Source organism: Arachis ipaensis, chromosome B08, assembly GCF_000816755.2.
Source record: "Arachis ipaensis cultivar K30076 chromosome B08, Araip1.1, whole genome shotgun sequence".
NCBI classification, from domain to species: domain Eukaryota; kingdom Viridiplantae; phylum Streptophyta; class Magnoliopsida; order Fabales; family Fabaceae; genus Arachis; species Arachis ipaensis.
In genome coordinates this window covers 75,325,101-75,338,863 of record NC_029792.2, presented here as the reverse complement: position 1 = coordinate 75,338,863, position 13,763 = coordinate 75,325,101, and the positions used below count along the sequence as shown (strand labels likewise).

At 33.8% G+C, this 13,763-nt stretch overlaps 2 protein-coding genes and 1 long non-coding RNA gene across 3 annotated transcripts; 2 read left to right on the top strand and 1 right to left on the bottom strand.

Annotated features, from left to right (window-relative positions):
* On the top strand, positions 1,065-3,007 carry LOC107614412 (cysteine-rich and transmembrane domain-containing protein A). The gene is made up of 3 exons (XM_016316626.2): positions 1,065-1,265; positions 1,630-1,774; positions 2,799-3,007. The coding sequence occupies exons 1-3, from the start codon at positions 1,232-1,234 to the stop codon at positions 2,842-2,844; spliced, it is 225 nt and encodes a 74-aa protein (XP_016172112.1). The 5' UTR covers positions 1,065-1,231; the 3' UTR covers positions 2,845-3,007.
* On the bottom strand, positions 1,659-2,799 carry LOC110265936. The gene is made up of 2 exons (XR_002352605.1): positions 2,114-2,799; positions 1,659-1,822 (listed from the first exon to the last, which is right to left on the bottom strand). It is a non-coding gene; the product is annotated as an uncharacterized LOC110265936 (long non-coding RNA).
* On the top strand, positions 11,789-12,175 carry LOC107611138. Its single transcript, XM_016313097.1, has one exon. The coding sequence runs from the start codon at positions 11,789-11,791 to the stop codon at positions 12,173-12,175; it is 387 nt and encodes a 128-aa protein (XP_016168583.1).

Here is a 13,763-nt window from a genome sequence, read left to right as displayed (position 1 = left end):
TTTGCAGGTCCAAACCAATACCTAACAGACTATTTCAAAAACCTAGGTTTAGCCTTTTAAAGAATTTAGGCTTTTTAAATAACTTGAATTTGGGTATATTTTCTATCAGATTAAGGCTAAATAGATGTCAAGTTGCAGGTGCTCGTAACTCGCGTGACTTCTTTCCACTCCTAAATATCAGGTCTAATTTTCTTTTTCTTTTTTATTTATATAATTTAGCTGTCATTAGCGCTAAAAATAAAAATTTAAGTTATCAATTAAGAACCTTCTTTATATTGGAAATGATACAAAGTTTACTTTTTAAAGTATATATTTATTATGTATTTATTAAGATGAAAGGTTTAAAAATTTGTTAGTACTTAGTAGGAATCTTAACATGTGTCCTATGCTAAACCCTTATTTATAAATGGAAAATACAATTTGCATATCCATTTTTTTTATGAAGAAATTTTGATGGTGGCTGCACAGTCATATATATATATATAGAACATTAAAAACCTTTGAATTTGTTTTAATGACTAATTTTAGTGTATACATAACACAATTGATGATTTTATTCATTGAGTGTAACAGAATATCAAAATCAATTTCATTAAAATCTTTGTAAACAAAATTCAACTGAGGTTTTAAAAAGAAAATCAAAAATGATTTTTTCAACGAAGACTATTAATAATCTAGAAGCAGAGACAGTGTTTACGGGATATTTCAATTTTAGTACCTGGGAATGGATACAATAATAAAAAAAATAAAAAACTCCAAAAATGAGTGGAAAAACAAAGTTGAAGTAAAAAATAGACGTATATTTTGCATCATATACTAAATCGACTCTCCTATATTGTCATATACGGGAATTCAAATTATACGTGTATTCAATAATGATAAAAATTTGAGTTAGCATTATATAGCTATAAAATGCATTATTAAAACATTATTAATTTACACTTGCGTGCAGAGACTAACTAATTAAACACGTTGTGTGACGCTGACATTACGAAAGCAAGGAGAGAAAAAAGAAAGATGAAAAAAAAAGGAAAGAAGAAAGAAGAAGAAAGACTTAAAAGACATTAATTGAGGAATTTGCACATCTTCTTCTTCTCTACCTAAAACGCGCTTTAGCTTATCCTATTTATTTATTTATATACATGTAAATGTAAATAACCCATCATTGCTTCTCAAAGAAAAAAATAATACCAATAGCAACAACTTCTTTATCCTAAGTTCATAACTAACCATGAGTCTCAGTATCAATCACCAACAAACTCCTGGTAAATTGTTTAGTCCACTATTATATTTTTTATGTTTTTTTCTGTTGAAGATTGATGGTAAAATTATTATTCATTCATCAAAATTGACCTCCCAACCTTGAGAAAAAAGCTTTTGATCTCTCTGTCTTTCTGAATTATTGAACAAAATAGGCACGTCTCTTGTCTGAAGCCATCAAATTCTTGAGTCTACAAATTTAGATCCTAAAAACCGAGTTTATAATCGAGGTTTACAGTTTAAACATACCTAAAGCTGTGCTGATTGAAACAAAATATATATTGAGGTGCTTGAGTAAAAAAAAGGTACATGTCATATATTCTGGTGACATATAGATAGTGATGTTTGATTATTGTTTTTATTGAGCAGTGACTGCATATCCAGCAGTAAGTAATGAGGGGAAGCATGCACCACCACCACCAGTGGGTTATCCAACCAAGGATGCCCCTGCAACCCAACAAAAAACTCTTCCTGTGGTAACCACTGCCAGGGGTGATGGCTTCTGGAAGGGATGGTATTACTTCATTCCCTTTCTTTCTATCATCTATTTAATTTTTAATTACTTTAGTTTTTTTTTTTGGATTTAATTACTTTATTTCTCAATAATTTTTTTGTTTTATTATAAAATAATGATAATATTTATATTAGAGCAATACTCAATACTCTAAATCAGTATTTAATCCATTTTTGGTCGAACATTTTGGGTCTTAACAAATTTTAATCACTAAATCAATTCTAAACTTTTACTTTATTAGATAAATCAGTCTCTATATGTTTTTATTTTTGTAGAAAGATTGATTTAAAAATTTAAAATTTTTAAAAAAATTGTTATATTTTTATTAAATGATGAGACTAAAATTTAGTGATTATCTGATTTAATAATTAAAATTTGTTAATAATTAAATTATCCAACTGAAAGTTCTTTACGAAGCAATTTGGTATATTGCTCTATATTATCATCCTTTAAAGTGTTGATATATAAAAGTAAAGATATAATATCTCTCTTAATCAGGTCAGATATGATAGTGTCTATTTTAAGAGAGAACATTCTGAATACAATAGAACATAGATTAGTCTCTATTCTTGATCATTGAAAAACAATATACTATTGAGATATAAGAAAAAATAAAATGACTAAACTATGTATATATTCTTAATAATAGTGAAAAATAAATACTCTGAAGAAATATAGAAGTAATACTATACCTATTATATATGATATGATTTTTTGTGGATAATTTAAGTTTTTGACTGAAAAAAGGTTAAGATAAGGATAAAATTGAAATTTATAAAAAAAATTAAGAATAATATTAATAATATTGAAACAAATTAAATATTAAAAGTATTTTTTAAATTTTTTTAAATAAATTAAATATTAAGAATATTTTTAATTTTTTTTAAAATATTAAAAATAAAAAATATACTTTAACTTTAATTTCATAATGTAGAATTAAACTCAATTCTCATGTTTTCATTCCAACATATTGATCTCTCAGTAAATTTTATTTTATTTTTGACTCTGCTGTATTTTTCTGCAGTTGTGCTGGATTATGTTGCTGCTGTGCCCTGGACTGTTGCCTCTGATGATTGAAATTTCACTGCACTATTGCAGATATAGAAGATTTATGTTTCTGTTTTCTTTTTTATGTGATTTTCGGCTCTTTGCCAAACGATTCTTGTCAATCTTGTGCCTTGTCTAACAAGTATCTATTATATATAAATGGGCAGCACCTGTAATTGTTGATAATTTGCTTTATGCTTCTAAAGAAATATCATTAACAGCAGAACAACACATGAAAAAAAGAAAGAAAATGAATACAATAATAACGACAATGGTCTTCTCAATTATAGCAATTAAACTACTAAGGATAAATGGAAAGAAAAAACACTGCACGAGTCAATCATAGATATACCACGAAAATGAATTGTTGAAAACTTCGCTAAATATTACATGGATCACTCTGCTGTACAAATCTATTTGTACAAATTTTGTCCAAATTTTTTATTTTTTATTTTTTATTTTTTATGGTTAAAATAAGTGACGCATAAAATGTCACTCCCTTGAAAATTAATCACAACTTAAAAGGGAAAGGTATAATTCATGGGCACATCAGAGCTTTCCATGCGCCTTTAAGACCTTAACATTAGAAGTTGTTAAAAGATCATGATAAGAATTTAAATATGCATCATTGTATTAATTTAAATTTATTTTTTTTATCCATTCTGATTCTAATAATTTTTATTTGGATTGGATTAATTTATTTTGATTTGGTAAATCAAAAAACTTAATAATTTAAAAATTTTAATTACAATAATTTTAAAATTTAAAATCTGGATAAAAAAATTAATATTCAAAATTTGGATGGACATAATGATAAAGATTCAAAGATAAATAGAAAATAGAATGATAGATTGAAATTGAATATAAGAAAAACTATTCTATTTTTTATCTAATTTTTTAATGTAACAAAAAATAATATGACTAATCTAATAGTGTATTACAAATATTTACTCTACTGTCCAATTATTTGATTGAATTTTAAATCCGTCAATTATAGTGATCAATTATCAAAATTTGTATTGACAAGTAAAAAAAAAAAGTGAAATAGAGAAAGAACAACGAATAATAAAAGTTGTAATAATTGACAAAGAAATAAGAAAAATTTTCCAAAATTTTAAAACTAAAAAATACAATTAAATTAACGATCACTTTCTTAACAACTGAATTAGTAACCAACTATTTTTCAACTTATGTTTATGTTGGTTACAAAATCAATTGTTAAATTAAAAATAACAACTAATTTTGTGATCAACCAACACTAAAGTAGAATAACTTTTTTGTTTTAACTGTTAATTTGATCTTTAAATTAGAAACTAACAACCAATTTTAGCAACCAACTTTATTTTTGGTCTAAGTTAAGTTGCATTGATGTAAATATTCTGGTGTCAATGAGAGACATATAGAAGGAATATTATTATATATTCATGAATTGGCATCCAATGTCTATAATTTACCTTTATGTATTGATATGTTCTACATTTTATTTTTTATTTTTATTTTTTTGAACAAAAAAAGCTCAATATAATTAAGTGGAGTATGAAAGAATTAAAAATTACAACACAAATCAAGAAAAAGGGATATAATCCGTTGTCATTTTTAGCATTATCATCAACAACCAAACGAATCAACACCACACCATTCTCTATAACTCAAAAATGACCTATTCTTAATACCATCAACACCCGTCTCTGATTTCTAGAATACTCTACTATTTCGTTCCAACAAGATGTTTCAAATAACCACAAAGAATCTTACTGCCACTTTTTCTGCTCAGAGTCACGATGAGGCACTCTAATCTAACTCTCAAAAAGTCCTTTGATAGTTCCTGGAACAACCCAAATTTTACTAGCACACATCAACCAAGTGCACTACACCTATCCATTAGTTAAAATAAAATAAATTCAGTTAATATTGAATAAATATTATTTTGTTAATTAATTTTTTAAGTTGTTCAAACCAATTTAACAATGTCTTAATTATTTTTTAAAAAGATATATTAAATTTATGTGTGCAATACTTTATTCTAAAAATACAATAAATAATATTCTAGTAATAAATCTCATTTTTTAAATAAAATGAAAAAGGAATTTAACATTAAAAGAATTAAAAAAATATGAAAAGTGTATTCACTTTTCCCCTTCCACGTACACATATTCATTCTTAAGAATGAATTTCATGTTGTTTCGTATTCCCTTTTGCCTTTTCCTTAATAAAAATAACATCCCGTAATTACAGTATATTAATTATAATTCCACTTTTTCTTTCTTACATTATCTTGCAGACTTGTAGTAACCACTCAGGCTACGTATTGCTTTGCTTGTGAATAAAACAGAATATCTATAAATTTGCATCTACACCTTATGATTCATCATATTACATTCATAGTAATCCCCTAGCTCATGTGTCCGTGATTCTCAAGTCTCAACTCTAACATATGGTTCCACATCCAAGCATAACCTAAAGGTGGGTAACAACTCCCTTGCTATCAACGACAATTTTTAACGATATAAAAATAACCATGAGCGAGAGAGGGAGAGAGAGAGGAAGAGAGGGGGGAAACACTGAGTGGGGTAGATCTAGGAATTTATAAAAAAAGGATTCTCGGAGTTGGAATCAGGAAGAGTAGCAACGTTTGAAAAACAATTCTTTCTCTGTTTTTGTCAACAATCTGTCGTAAGATATTTCAAAGAAGGAATTATTTCACTTGTTTCATTGGACAGGATGAATCAACGACATCTATTTGGCTCGAAAGTTGAAAAATAGAATGCTCATATGTTTGCGTTTATTCGCTATACCACGAAGGGGGAGGGGGGGCGATAAAGGCCATAACTGAAATGCATCGTATGAGTGTAAGGGGAAAGATTATCTACGTAGGTGAGGCGAAGTACAGAAGGGTTACGGGAGGAAAGATTGATGGGGTACGTAAGGGAGACTTGGGAAGAACTGAGGCGGAGAGCAGTCAACCTCGGAGGGACGAAAGTCCTACAAGAGTGGAGGAATCTAAGAAGGCTAAGCCTATCAAGGACCTCCAGGGGAATGGCTGGACGAAGAAGGTTGAAGTACCAGTAGTGAAGGAGAATTTTGATTGGCTGTTGAGGAGTTTAGTAGGAGGTACAACGAAAGCCATCGACTTCCATATGTTACGGAGAACTATCGTTAAGAACTTCCCTCAGGTTGTTGAAATTAGAGAGCTTGGAGCGTATAAAGCCCTATTAGTGTTTGATACTGTGAAGAATGCAGAGGAGATGTTTACCTTCAAAATGAATAGCTTCCTACAGTTCTTTTACCTTGTGTGGAGATGGGAGGAATCCAAACGTAGTGAGACCAAAAGAGTTTGACTAGAATGTTACGGAGTATCTTTACATGTTTGGTCAGTGGAAACATTCAATACGATAAGTGGTCTATGGAGGGAAGTAGTCAAATGTGATGAAGTGATGAAGTCTGCCTTATTCTTCAGTGTTGGCCGAGTACTTATCGATACTTGTGTTCTTGACATTATCAAGGAATGGATTCATATCACGGTAAGCACAAGTGGCTTCGATGTTTTTGTAAAGGAAATAGGACATGAAATATATGGATATGATTGCATGTTAGAAGGTGCAAGCGCTATGTCAGCGTGTGAAAACACTAGTCCACATGCCGACGGAAGGTTGTCGAAGGCGGTGGTTTGGGATCTGGCGGCTGAGCTAATCCTGTCACAAGCGCATGACGGAGATGAAGATAAGGGTAGAATGGTAACAACAGATATTTTTTAAATGAGTGCAATCAAGAGAATTTAAGTCCATATCATGTGCACGGGATACGGTTCCTTTCAATATTAAAGGTTTTAATGAGGAGGCTGATTGTCAGTGACGGATCTAGAAAATTTTGATAGTGGGAGCGAAATATATATAACATAATAATAATTTTTATAATAAAAATATTACGTTTACATAAAAAATTAGCTATCAAATTATCTACTATAAATTTGTGTATAAATACATATATTATTTAACTTATTTTTAATGTGTATTTTGTATTTCAAAATTTATATTTTAAAATTTATTCTATACAAGTGATTATTTTATGTATACATAGCATAATTGTTGTTATAATTATATTTTGTTATTGTAAAATATGATTAGGTTTCAAAATATTTAACTACAAATTAAAATACTAAAATAGTAATTTAAATAATAACATATAATTTAAAATTTAATTTTTTATATTTCATATTTTAATTTGAAATCTTGACAATATAATCAAAATGTCTTTTTTTTTGTATATGTCGTTAAACAATCATTTAAAACTCAACTTTTATACAATTAGCTTTTGATGATATTAATAATTGAAAAAGTTCATTCAATTGGTGTAGTTATTATGAAAAAAACTAAAGCTAATTTCAAAAGAAGAAACACAAATGGATAGATAATATTCTTTTGAGTCGATTTCTAAGAAAGAATACCAATCTTATTTAAATTTGAAAATTGATCATTATAATAGACATCTAATATGAAGTTTTCAAATTGACGATCAAGTGTCAAAAGTTGAATAAAAAATTATTATGGGGTTAAATTTAATAATTTAGTGGGGCAAATAAATATTATTATTATATACTACTAAATAAAATTCCAAATTGTAGTGGGGGCGCTTGCCCCCACACTCATAAGAGTAGATCCGTCCCTGCTGATTGTGTGGGATTTGATGATTGTCTAGAGTGCGAATCGAAGAGAACTCTTACGGAGGTATATTTTGATAAAGGAAGTGGGACCGGAAAATTAAAAATGAAAGCTCAAGGTGAGCGTGGGAGGGGTTTGATTTTTAAAAGGATGGAGGCCTACAGAAGTTGTAACCGAGCTGATGTTCTAGAGGGCAATCTATCTGGTGGGCCGGTGCAAGCAATTGGGCCAGAGGGGCTACTGGTTGGAGCGCAGCCGCAACACTCACACGCACAGGAAGCTGGGCCGGGTCAGGAGCGTTCAAGTGTTTCCGGGTCGGGCATCATATCTCTCGTTCCAGCAACGCAGTGCAACACGGTAAAGGCTACGCGATCTCTCTTTCAGGGGTCGATGAAGCCAACTAGGATGCACAGAATGAGTGCAACGAGCGTCCCTTTGCGCTGAAGAGAAGCGTGGAGCATAGGCCTGGCTGGGAATCGAAGAATGGAAGCCAAGCTCCGGCACAATGCAGCGTGGAAGGAGAGAGCATGGTGGCACGGAATATGGTAGAGGACCTCGATGACGAACCAGAAGTGGAGGGGTTCTTTGGGGAAGCAAGCGACCGGGCTAAACATGGAGGTCAACACATGATTTGCTAGGGCAAGGAGGGCAAGTTGGCAGAGGTAGGAAGCAAAGATGATGTTGTGGGTCATGTCAATGTAAACGAACGGGGTACAGAGGATGCTGGTTCTGAGACAGAAATTGAAGGCTCAAAATCGAACTCTGTTTAGAGGCCTACGCAGGAAGGACAGTTAACAGAAAATAAGGAAACATTAAAGTTAGCATTGGAGTCTGGTGCAGTTTTTTATGATGATGAAGAAGATATTATGGAAATTTTACAAAGTCGAAATGAAGCTATCACAACAAAAGGAAGGATGGAAAAACAAAAGGAGAAAGCTAAAAGGAGCAGGCCCAAACAACATAACAAGGTGTGTAGAAATTCTTTTAAATGATTTATAATTGTTGGAATATTAGAGGACTAGGAGGGAATGGAAAGTTGTGTATGGTGAAAGAGTTGAAGAAAACATATAGGTTGAATATGTTAGGGCTGATTGAAACTAAGAGGGAGGTAGTGACTAAGTTTTATGTAGCACTGATAAACCACTATTTTATGGTTTATCTTGTGCTAATTTGAGTGGTTTTTATCAACTCTTTACTCACTTATTCATACTAATTGCATGGTTTTACATTTTTCTTCCTAATCTTGTGCTATGATTGAAACATGTTTCCTGAACCTTTAAATTACCAAATATTAATTCTCTTTTATACCATTCGATGCCTTGAAATGTATGTTAAGTGATTTCAGAGATTATAGGGCAGGAATGGCTTAGATAATTGAAAGGAAGCATGCAAAAGTAGAAGGAATACAAGAAGTTGAAGAAATTGCTAAGCTGTCCAGCCTGACCTCTTCGCACTCAAACTGTCATAACCTGAGCTACAAAGATCCAAATGAGGCAGTTCCAGTTGCGTTGGAAAGCTAACATTCGGAGCTTCAAAATGATATATAATTTTCTATAGTTTCTCTGAGAATAAATGACGCGGACGCGTGCATCACGCGCACGCATCGCATCTGCGAAAATCAGCGTGACAGAAATCGCTGGGGGTAATTTCAGGGCTGTTTTTGACCCAGTTTTCGGCCCAAAAAATACAGATTAGAGGCTATAAAGTGGGATAATCAATCCATTTATTAAGACAACATATACAACATTCATAATTTTAGGTTTAGATATAGCTTTTAGAGAGAGAGAGGCTCTCTCCTCTCTCTTAGGATTTAGGATTAGGATTAGGATTTAGGATTTCTATTATGATTAGGCTACTTCTCTTCAATCACAGGTTCAATGTTCTTTAATTTATGTTTCTCTTTTACTTTTAGATACTCTAATGCTTTTACTTGTTAATTATTTATTTTGCCAAATTGGCTTATGAATCTTTTCATGTTAAGATTTGAATATTCTATTTAATATAATTTGAGGTATTTCAGATTTATAATTGTTTTATTCAGTTATTAATGCTTTTAATTTAATTTAAGATTTTTATTCCCTTTTTGCTTTGGTTAAGTAATTGGTAACACTTGAGTTATCAGACTCAGCAGTTGATTGGAATTTGGAATTCTCGCTGATTGATTTGGATCGCTCTAAAGCTAGTCTTTCCACAGGAGTTGACTAGGACTTGAGGATCAAATTGATTGTTCCACTTGACTTTCCTTTATTTAGTAAGGGTTAACTAGGTGGGAGCAAAATCCAATTCTCATCACACCTGATAAGGATAACTAGGATAGGATTTTCAGTTCTTATACCTTGTAAGAAATTTTTATAATTATTAATTTATTTTTCTTGCCATTTAAATTACTTGTTCCTTATTTCAAAAACCCAAAAATATACAATTTCATAACCAATAATAAATCATACTTCCTTGCAATTCCTTGAGATACGACCCGAGGTTTAAATACTTCGGTTATAAATTTATTGGGTTTTGTTACTTGTGACAACCAAAGTTTTTGTTCGAAAGGATTCTCTGTTGGTTTAGAAACTATAATTACAACGCGATTATTTTTATAAAAATTCTTTACTAGCAAGAGTCCGTTCGTCAAGCACGTTTGTGGGGTTGTAACCCGGTGGATTGGGAATACGTGGAATCAGTTGGAGCCTCGGCCGGTTTATTGTTAATATGGGATAATTTATTATTTGTGCGGTCGAATTGTTATAAAGGGGATGGTTGACTATTCATCAAAGATTTGCTGACAAAAAATAATTTTAACTGTGCTTTCTGTCTGGTGTATGGTGCACATGGGCGAAGTGAGAAACTGGTGATGTGGGAAGAGTTAAGCTATGTTTATGTCAGGTTCTGTTTTGCTTCATGGGAGACTTCAACGAGATACTACGACTGGAGGAAAGGAAAGGCGCTGTTAGCTTACCAGCATCTGCTGAGGATTTTAAGGAGTGGGTGCAAGATTTACAGCTTGTAGATTTACCGCTAACTGATCGGAAGTTCACATGGTTTCGAGGTCAATCTTATAGCCGCGTTGATAGAATTCTGGTAAGTTTGGAGTGGCTTGAGGAGTTTCCAGATACTCGATTGAAAGGGGGTCCGAGAGGCCTATTAGATCATTGCCTGTTAATTCTAGAAGATACAAGACTTTGGGCGGGTCCAAGGCCTTTTCGTAGTTTCAATTCATCGTTTACACATGAAGGATTTCTAAGGATGCTAAAGGATGAGTGGAGGAATTTGGGTGATGACCAGTCCACAAGTAAGCTGAAGGCTTTGACAATACCGCTAAGGAGATGGCATAAAGACAATTTTGGGGACATGGACAATAGGATAAAGAAGTTTGAGGAAGAGATTAAGAAGATTGATGATATGGTTAGTGCTGGTAGTTATGACGGAACAATGGAGGCTAGAAAGAAGGCTCTTGTTACTTGCTGTTGGGATCCATGATGGGTTGGTAAAATGGATTGATGACGGGGAGGCAGCAGTGCTAGAGGAAATGCCATCACTGGAGGAGATACGAAAGGCAGTATGGGATTGTGATTCCAGTACAGCTTCAGGTAGTGATGGTTATAATATGAACTTAATAAAGAAATGTTGGGGTGAGATTGGCCAGGAACTTACTGTAGCGGTGTTGGGATTCTTTCAAAGTGCGAAGCTACCAACAGAGGCAAATGTGACGTGGGTGGCGCTAGCTCCAAAATTTATGGGGGCCAAGGAAATCAAAGATCTAAGATCGATTAGTATGGTTGGTTGTGTTTATAAGGTGATATCCAAAGTGTTGGTAAGAAGAATAAGCTTAATGATGCCACATTTAGTAGGGGAGACTCAGTCTGTATTTGTAAAGGGCCGCAAAATACATGATGGTGTCTTCATTGCTTGTGAAACGGTCCAATGGCTGAAGTTACGAAGGAAGCAGGCGGCAATTGTCAAACTCGACTTTCAAAAAGCATATGACAGGGTGAGATAGAGCTTTGTAGATATTGTGCTACAGAAGATGGGCTTTGGTCTTAGATGGAGAGCACGGTGAAGGAATGTGTGACCACAGCGTCTATGTCGGTGTTGATTAATGGGTCACCGTCCAAGCCATTCAAGATGGAGGGAGGACTCAGAGAAGGAGATCCTCTCTCTCCTTTTTTGTTTCTCCTTGTCGTTGACGTTTTGCACAGGATGGTGGATGAGGCAGTAAGGAATGGACGTATTTCTCCACTGGCTGGGACGGGACAACATAGAGTTGTCGCACCTCCAATTCGCAGATGATACGATCTTATTTTGCCCTTAGGAAATGGAGACAGTTGTGAATTACACGAGACTCCTGTGTTGTTTTGAGTTAATGTCTGGCCTAAGTATTAACTTCGATAAGTCAAGCTTGATTTCAGTCAACTGTGAGAAGGAATGGGTGACGAATATGTGTGGTTTGTTGGGATGCATCGAAGCTGCATTACCTGTCAGATACTTGGGGATTCCTCTAGGCGCTAATCCACGTTTGGTGAAGACATGGAAACCGGTCATAGACAAGATGGAAGATAAGCTGAGCTTATGGAAAGCTAAATATCTCAACAAAGCTGGTAAGTTGGTTCTCATCAAGTTTGTTCTTAATAGCCTGCCGGTTTACTACTTGAGCTTGTATAAGATGCCAAAAGAGGTTGTAGAAAAGATAATTGGCTTATAGAGAAGGTTTTTGTGGAGTAAAGAAGATGGGAATAATGGTATACCACTTGTGAAATGGGAGGTGGTTCAAGCTTCGAAGAAGCTAGGTGAGTTGGGGGTGGGGGATGCATTACTCAGAAATGTGTCGCTTTTGTTCAAGTGGTGGTGGCGCTTTTCAAAGGAGGATTGCCCTTTGTGGAAGAAGGTTGTATGTTCGTGTAATCATTTGAACCCAACTTTAATGTCGTAAAAACAACCTTTACCATCAATAACAGTCAATCCCCGACAACGGCGCCAAAAATTTGGTGCGGAATTTATAACCCACAAACTAACCGTCAAGTGCACCGGGTCGTACCAAGTAGTACCTCAAGTGAATGAGGGTCGATCCCACAAGGATTGATAGATTAAGCAACAATAGTTAAGTGATGTACTTAGTTAGACAAACAGAAAATGGTTTTTTGAGAGTTTAAAAGCATAAAATAGTTAATTCAAAAAATCAGAAAGCAAGCAGTAAACGGTTTGTGAAATATACAGAGAAAACAGTTAAGGCTTCAGAGATATTTATTTTCTGGATTAACTTTTCTTACCAACTATTTTAATCATGAAAGATTGAATTCATGGCAAACTATATGTGACTAAACCCTAAACCCTAAACCCTAGACGCGGGGACCACTTCTTTTTAATGAATTTGCAGCTTACTTGATGAGCATGGCGTTGGACTTGACTCCACCCGAATGGTTTGGAGAGGAGCTTCTTCATCCGATGCCTAACTTGGAAATTCCAAGTTAGGCACCTCCAAGTCCGTACAAAATGGAGAAAACCGGTATACTATTATATATCGTTGGAAAGTTCTGGAAGTTAGATCTCCAATGCCGCCGGAATCACGTGACTTGGATCTCTGTAGCTCAAGTTATGTCTATTAGAGTGCAAGGAGGTCAGGGTTGACAGCTGACAAACCCCATTTGTAGGGTTTATCTTGTGCTTAATTTAGAGGGTTTTGTCAACCTTTCTCCCATTTATCCAATGAAATAGCATGGTTTTATAACTTCTCCTTTAATTGTGCTTAAGTGTGAAAACATGCTTTTTAGGTCCTTAATTGTTTAATCTTGATTTACCTTTGATTCCATTAGATGCCTTGATATGTTTGTTAAGCGATTTCAGATTTAGGAGGCAAATATTGGATCAAGGGAATGAAGGAAAAGCATGTATAAATGGAGAACTCATGAAGAAATGAAGGAATCGCAAAACCTGTCAAGCCGACCTCTTCGCACTTAAACGACCATAACTTGAGCTACAGAGGTCCAAATGATGTGGTTCCAGTTGCATCGGAAAGCTAACATCTGGGGCTTCGAAATGATATAATATCTGCCATGGTTTCATTTTTTATAAGGACGCACACGCGCACGGTACGCGTACGCATCCATGGGCGCACACAATTCACTTAGTCAAACACGTGGCTAGCGATTTTAGAAGCCTTGTGGGCCCAATCTAACTTATTTCTGATGCTATTTAAGCCAAGGATTGAATGGAAATTAACATACTTTCACACATTAGTTTAGTTTAGTTTAATTTTTGGAGGGAAAGTTAGTTTTAGAGAGAGAAGCTCTCAC